Source organism: Grammomys surdaster, unplaced genomic scaffold (genome assembly GCF_004785775.1).
Source record: "Grammomys surdaster isolate TR1022 unplaced genomic scaffold, NIH_TR_1.0 560, whole genome shotgun sequence".
Lineage (NCBI taxonomy): Eukaryota > Metazoa > Chordata > Mammalia > Rodentia > Muridae > Grammomys > Grammomys surdaster.
In genome coordinates this window covers 8,803-16,611 of record NW_021604979.1, presented here as the reverse complement: position 1 = coordinate 16,611, position 7,809 = coordinate 8,803, and the positions used below count along the sequence as shown (strand labels likewise).

At 42.7% G+C, this 7,809-nt stretch overlaps 1 protein-coding gene and 1 non-coding gene across 2 annotated transcripts; one reads left to right on the top strand and one right to left on the bottom strand.

Annotated features, from left to right (window-relative positions):
- Positions 1 to 636: 636 nt before the first annotated feature.
- Positions 637 to 4,207, top strand: LOC114633231 (disks large homolog 5-like; the record flags this gene model as incomplete). The annotated part of the gene is made up of 4 exons (XM_028781842.1): positions 637 to 796; positions 1,985 to 2,128; positions 2,779 to 2,968; positions 3,683 to 4,207. Coding segments are annotated over 4 exons (638 nt in total), but the record flags the coding sequence as incomplete, so codon positions are not given.
- Positions 4,208 to 5,438: 1,231 nt separating this feature from the next.
- Positions 5,439 to 5,568, bottom strand: LOC114633232. Its single transcript, XR_003713181.1, has one exon. It is a non-coding gene; the product is annotated as a small nucleolar RNA SNORA17 (small nucleolar RNA).
- Between the last annotated feature and the right edge of the window lie 2,241 nt (positions 5,569 to 7,809).

Sequence of the window (7,809 nt, the reverse complement as noted above, 5' to 3'; positions counted from 1 at the left end):
GGCCTTATGTTCTCAGGACTCCTCTGACCGCCTCTCCCTGACTGTACCCACCTTAGCTTTCTTTATCACCCATTGTGGGTGGCAGGCATATGTCTCCTGTAACCAAACAATTTTCAGTGTTGATACACTCAGACAATGAACCCTATTGCCATCTCTGGGGTGTTTGGTGTTTCAGTAGGGGGAATTGACCAGTATGTTGACAATGGTCTCCCCCTCTATGCATTTTAGTCCAAACTACTGGGCCTTGAGTAACAGGATAGGACATCTGACCACCTTTATCACTCATGTTCTTGGGGTTAGTTCATTTTCCATCTGACTTGTGAAACCACAAGATTGAGGGGTCTAAAGCCAAGTTGCACCCTGTAAAACTGACAATACTTGTAGAGAACCAATCTCTGGGGTCATCATAAGCATGTGTAGGGAGACAGAGGAAACACCTGGCTGCTTTCATCTCCTGGTCTCTATAGAGTGAAGGGAAAGCTGAGATTCACTTAGGTGGTATCTCAAGACTGGACCAAACTCTTTGTGGTGTCACTGGTTTCCAGGCATGGTCTCTTTCTGTTTAACCTCAGGGTGTTCTGTCTAAACTCTCTGCATTCTCTTGGGGGTAATTTACTTATGTTGTTCTGACTACAGTGGCTGGCAGATGGACATCACACCATGCAACTGTCCTAAGCAGGAAAGAGGCCAAGAAGGAGGAAAAGAGACTGACCAAAGAGCTGGGGCTCAGTACCCAGGAGAGAAACGAGCTGAGAGACCGCTTGATCTATGTCACAGAGGGATCCATGAACAAGAGGTACTCATTGCTCCAAACACTTTGGTGTCAGTCTGACATCTGCAATGTCACCCTCATCTTATCCTTTTAAGGTTGTGAGTTCTGGGAAGCAGTACCTCCACAGAGTCCCTGTGCCCAACTTTATACCCCTAAGTGCTTCTTAGAGGAGAGGTTGAACCTGAAGCTTGTTCAGGAGCCAGAAGGGAAAGGGACTCTTCTGCTTCCTCCAACTGAAATGTTGAACTTGTGGTCTGAGTAAAGAATTCTGAATGTGGGCAGTTTCAAGTGAGTGCACAACATGCATTTGGAAAGTCCTTGACAGATGCAGTAAGTTTGTGGTGACACTTTCTACTTACCTGGTGCTTAACTGAGGGCTGGAAGGGCCTGGAAGCAGCTGGCCCCACACTGTTCACCTCAGTGCTTGACTAGGAGGCCTGAAGATTATGCCTTTGACTGTGTGCCTTATACTCTGAGACAGGAATGCTGAATGAATTTCTTCAAATTCTGATTGTTCTCTCTCCATTGCTGTATCTCTCTCTTTCTCATTCTCTGATTCTGTTTCCTTTTACTTTTCCTTGTGTGTGTGCTTGTGTGTGTACACATGCATATGTATGTGCAGACATATACTAGGTGTGTATTTCCTTCCACTCTTTGGGAACTAGGGTTCTGTGTTTTGGCCTGTGACTTGACCTGTATAACAGTTTAAAGGTGATGTGACTCCTGAGGTCTGGGATCTGCTCATGTAAACAGCACTCTCATTGCCTCTGTGGTGCCATTTGTCTGTACATTTGTATCTCTTTGACAGACTAGAAAACTGTGTTGATGACTGGTCTCATCTCCAGAATTATGTGCAATGAATGTCTCCACACTATTAGTTATGGAGGATTTAGAGTCCCTGTTTTGAAATTAGGAAATATATAATCACAGGTTTCTGGTGGGCAAGGACCTGTGGCCTAGTCTCTTTAGAGCATAAGCTGCTAGACCTCCAGTTCAGGCCAGCTGAGTGGACACAGGGAGCCAGGGCACCCTCCATCTGGATGCCAAACTTCTGCTGTCCTGGGCCAGGATAACAAGTTTCCAAAGCTGGAGAAGATCCCCGTATGTAGAATGAAGGAATTGGCCTTCCAGGAGTAGGGTAGGACAGGACCCAGCCTGAGTTCATGTGTTCCTAAAAGCCATGTTCATGGTGTTCTGTCTTACTGGGGCCAGACCCTATTACAGGCAAAATCCACTGTATGAAAAACTGAAGTTAAAGGAGAAGACGGTCATGTCATTTCTGAACAAATTAGAGATGGAGAACACTGAGTTCTGTGAGAACGTCCAGGAGCACAAGAAGGAGATTAACTTCTATAGGTAAGTGCAGGTCATGGAGGCTACCACTTGTACAATGGCCATTTCTGCATTCCTTTGAACTGGAATGGAGGGTCTCCAGGTCTGGTTCTATCCCTTCTGCTTTTTAGCCTTCAGTGTACCTTGGGCCTTTTGGACTCAGTTTTCTTCAATCTGTAAGAGAACCTTAGTCCTCCCAGGGTTATCTGGGCATCCTCAGGAGCCTCTAAGATAACAAAATGAGAGGGTTCTTTTGCATAACTGGACCTATGGGGCTCAGTCAGGGTTTTACAGATGTGAGTGTGATGGAACACATGGATAGAATGCCCTCCTCTTAGTTCTCCTGACCTCCAATGAGGGTATTTGCAACCTACTACTTGATGTTGCTGCAATACACTGGGCTGCCCTGGAGATTCCTCTTTCTTTGGAGAGGCAGATAGATGGTGATACCTCTTTCTTTTGGGGAGACATGGAGCCTTATTTGTGTTTGGGCTACAGACATGATTAATTCTTACCTGCATTGGCTGTTTGCTGTTTGTGCAGTGTCATGGATATATTGAAATATACTGTACTATGTCTTCATGGGAACCTGGGTCCTGGTGGGGTAATGGAACCTATAAGTAGGAATGGGAGGAGGAGGTTGCAGGATCTTAATAACCTTAGTGTGTTTCCAGAAACCTGCAAAGTCGGCTCCTGTTGCAGTCCTCTGTTGTAAAGAAGTCATTGGTCAAAGTGAGGCAGGATTGCAAGGAAGTACAGGCTGATTCGTACCTTCTCCAACAGTACTTGACTGAGTTGAACCTGAATGTTGAAGATGAACAGCAGAAGACCAACAATCTCCCAAATCAACAACAGCAGGATAAGGTACGGATAAGCACCTTATTCAGACTAATACTGTCTGATATCATTTGCCCATTGAATCCATCTTTGCGTTGATCCACCGTCTTTCAAATCCACACCCCCAACCAGCCACCCACTTCACGGACTTTAGTTCTTCATTACTCTGTCTATGCACAAGTATTCTCAGTAGTTCAACTCTTGGGAGACACTGAATTATTGACAAGTCTATCTTGCTACTCTTCTTACAGCGACAGTCTAGTAAGGGTAACAGGTGAATTACACATCACACACTTGCATGATCTTATAATAGGTGGGTTGGTATGCAGAGGTTTGAGAAAGTTCTAGGTCTTGTGACAGGAGTTGTGCAGGGGTCATGTGTCCTCTCAGGTAAAAATAACCTTGCAGAGAGTAAAGCCAAATGCAAATATCAGATGAGAGCTTCTCATTGTCAGTTGTCTGGGTGGCATGTGGCCTTCTCCTTTCTCCCTGCAACTCAATCAGTTCTCTCCCCATTGCCCAGTTCATGGTTTGCACTGATAGAAGTCTGAGTGGCAGCTTGTCAGCCCATGTGTTTGTGAGTTTTGCTTGAAATTTTGCCCTGCTTGTACATTTAGCAGCAAGCTTTTTAGTTAAAAGATCAGTTTTGATGTCTAGTTGAGGTGGTGGGAGGCAGCAGCTGACATCTGACATGCATGTCCCCACCAACCTTGTGTCTTAATAACTGCCTTCCTCTCCCAGGTCTCAGAAACTGCAAGAGAGCTGGAATTGGACACATCCCAGGAAGAGAGCCTCCTGCAGAATGAGTTGCCACCTCAGGAGCCCCCTGCTGAGCTCCCTCCTCAACAACCACAGACTTCTTTGGATGAATCTCCTTCCTCATAGATCATTTCCACAGTGTGGATGGGCCCAAATTATGCAGCCAGTGAGACAGCCAGACAGATTCAGGGTCTTTTTCTCTTTCCTGTGTGACCTCTTGAGAGAGAACTGAGGTGACTACAGTACCAGCAAGTGCTGAAAATAAGAAACTGACTGTAGTTTGTTCTGCTAAATGTGCCGTGAGGGAATGTCCCTTCACAATTTTTTCTGTTAAGACTTTTGGTTGAAATTTTGATTTGCATGGTTTTGTTTTTTCTTATGTTATTTAGATATTATGTGTTTTTGTTATTGACTTTTATTTTGCTAAAATTTTTGAAGTTTATGTAAACCTTCATACTAAAATTGTTTTTTAAAATTATTTCTTATGAATAAAAAGTTTATCTGTAACTCTTGACTCTTTTTAATTTTATTTAATCTTCCTTTTACACTCCAGATTTTATCCCTTTCCATGTTCACCCTCTGATTCTTTAACTTACTGTCCTCCTCTCCATCTGTCTCCCTGAAATGTTCCCCAATCTCCCCCCAAAATTCTACTCCACCAAACCTCCCCATTCCTTGGGGTCTTTGAGGGTTAGGTGCACCTTTTATGACTGAATCAATACCTGGCAGTCCACTTTTTGTATATGTGTTGGAGGCCTCATATCAGCTTGTTTATAGTAACTCATTGGTGGTCCAGGTCTGAGAGATCGCTGGGGTCCAGGCTATATGATACTGCTTGTCCTCCTACAAGGTAACCCTACTCCTCAGCTTCTTCCAGCTTTTCACTAAGTCAACTACAGTGGTCAGCAGCTTCTGTTCACTGGTTGAGTGTAAAGATCTGTAACTGATACTTCAGGGTGCTTGTTTGGTCTTTCAGAGGGCAGTCATGATACAACCCTTTTTGTGAGCACACTATATCCTCAGCAACAGTGTCTTTCCTCCGATTCTCCTCTTAATCTGGGGCCCCCTTTGGGTCTGTTGCTGAACCTTCAGCCAGACTGATGATCATCTCAGGCTACAACTCTGTCTAGGCTGCCTGTCTCTGGACTGGTGGTTCTCTCCCAATTTCTCCTTGCCTGCACCTGCCTATGTTGCCCCATTCAGAAGTTTTCTGTCTAAGGCTCATTTCTAACCATGGTCCAATATCACAGGCCGCATTGACTAGTTTCCAGCTTGCTTCTCACCACTGTATTCAATCTAGACTTACACAGGACTAGGTCATTTCAGGATCACTTTTTAAAATGTGTTTTCTATTCTCCCCCCTCTTGGATACTTTCCTAATTTACATTTGAAATATTATCCCCATTACAGTTTTCCCACCCACCACAAAATCCCTATATACCATGTCTCCTACCCCTGTTTCTATGAGGCTGTTCCCCACCCAACCACTCACTGCAGCCTACCCTCCCTGGCATTCCCCTACACTGGGATAAGGAGCCTTCACAGGACCAAGGGCCTCTCCTACTGATTTCCCCACAAGAGAATCTTCTGCTACATATGTAGCTGGAGCCATGATTCCCTCCATGTGTACTTTTTGGTTGCTGGTTTAGTCCCTGGAATATCTGGGGGTAGTGGGTCTGGTTGATTAATATTGTTGTTCTTCCTATGGGGTTGAGAACCCCTTCAGCTCCTTCAGCCCTGTGTTATACTCTTCATTCTTCAGATGATCTCAGACCACAACACTGAGCTTAGATATAGCCTCTCTCTTTCTGACACCTTCTGAGTCACATGAGACACAACTGTCACCCTGCCAATGATCTAGGGGCAGACAATATCAATGATATAAATCATTAAATGTCAGTGGAATTCTGGTCTGTAGGATTTAAGAGTAAAACACCAAAACTCAAACCACCACCACCACCACCACCACCACCACCACCAACAACAACAACAACAACTACAAAATAGATAAATACTATTTTCAAAGGAAAGACTTATTACCAAAGAAGAATTAGCCAATCTTTAATCAAATCTTGAACTAGACCAGGAGATTCCTAAGCTCTGGCCATGTAGTGAAGACTCATCAACATAAAACATTGTTTGACAAGACTGCCGAGCAATTGTCTCCAATAGTAGGAATTAATCAATACGGCTTAGTATTACTTAACCTAACATCTTAAAGTTTGAAAAATGTTTTCAAATAATGAAAGTAATTCAAATTCTATGAAGAATATCATTGGAAATTTGATGTGGATGGTATTGAATTTGTATTGATCACTTTCAATATTATAATCATTTGAAAGGCTTAATTCAGACACTATGACTGCAGGAGATCACTGCATCTTCTTTTGTCTTCTTAAATATATTTTATTTCAGTGCCTTTAAAGTTCACTATAGTGGATGTACATTCCTTGTTTTATTCTCACTACTAGGTTGATCTTCAACATACCCACTCCTTAGTTTGTATTAATTTTCATAAAATTCTTACTCGTTATATAATATCATCCCAGTAATTCTCCATATACCTATCTATTTAAAATGGAGTAATTTCCAGTAATGGTCAAAATCCTTTTGGTTCCCACATTACTGAAACATTTCAATTTGCCTGAATAAGTAATGATTAGGTCAGATATTCACTGACCACTAGGGTGGGGAAGAAAATGAAAAGAAAAACAACAACATGCACAACTTGTGAAGTAATAATAGATCTTTGTTGGAAGTTGGTAGGATATTTTTCTTTTGTTGAAAATCAATTCTTTTCTCATACCACATATCCTGATTATAGCTTGCCCTACCTTCCTCCTATCAGTTCCTCCCCACCTCCTCTACTTTCCTGATCCATCCCTTTCTGCCTTTTATGAGAAAAGAACAGACTCCAAAGAATGAGCTTCCAAGTGTGACAAAATAAATTATAGTAAGATGAAGTAAAAGTTATGATACTGAAGTTGAACACACTAACCCAGCAGGAGATAAAGGGTTTCTAGAACAGGCACAAGTGTCAGTGAACCACTTGTTAAGTGTCCCATAAAGATATTAAGCTAATAGCTAAAACAAAGCTTTAGAATATCTGGTGTAGTCCCATGTTGGCCTGGTATTTGAGTTTCAGTCTGGATGAGTTCCTATGGCCATTGTTTAGTTAGTTCAGAGAGCCTAGTTGCCCAGGCGTCCTTTGTCCCCTTTGTCCCCTTTTATCATCATTGTGTCTCCTGTTCTACAGGAGTATCTTATGGAGGTGACTGAAGCATGGAGGGAAACAGTGAGAGCCATGGAGAGAGGATCAGTGGTAGGGAAACATCAGGGAAGAAGTTGGGTTAAGTGGAGAGGGCTAGCTGAGACATTGCCCCAGCAAAAAGCCAACAGCATTAAACTATATAGATGTCTCTGTGTCATTATTTGTAAAATTCCAATAGGACCTCAAAAGCCTTGCTATAATCCCTGAGCTCTGAGTAGAAGGAAGTGATAAGAGTTCCAATTTAGAGAAAATCTCTGCAAAATATCTGGTTGTGGGTCTGTGCATCTGTTCACATCTGCTGCTAGAGGAACTCTTCTGATGATGAATAGATAAGACCCTGATGTTTAATCACAACTGAATTTCTTTACAAATTATTTGAGTTTTTTTTTTAAGGTCATCAATGTTTTCTTCTACTCTGGGTCTCTAGGCTACCTAGGCTCTGATTCTTAGTTCCCTGAGTACTGTTAGAAATGGGTTCAATCTAGTAGAATAGGCTATAAGTCAAAACAGTCATTGGTTGGCTACTCTTCAAAATTCTGGGTCACCATTGCCCTAGCATAGACAGATTGCCTAGGCAAAACATACTGTAGGTCAAAGATTTTCTTACTGAGTTGTCTGTTTCTCTTTTAATAGCCTGCAGGGTATTATCCCTCACAAAAAACCTGGAATTTAGGGAAAAGCCTCTATGTAGGCACCAGCTGACTTTTCCATGTTCAGTGAATTGTGTGGTTATTGTCACCAGCGATGGGTCCACTGTCGTTTTGCAGATAGCATTCCTTTTCTCAGCACAAGCCTGAGGTGTTGGATGATCTCCATGGGACCATATGCCAAAAACTCA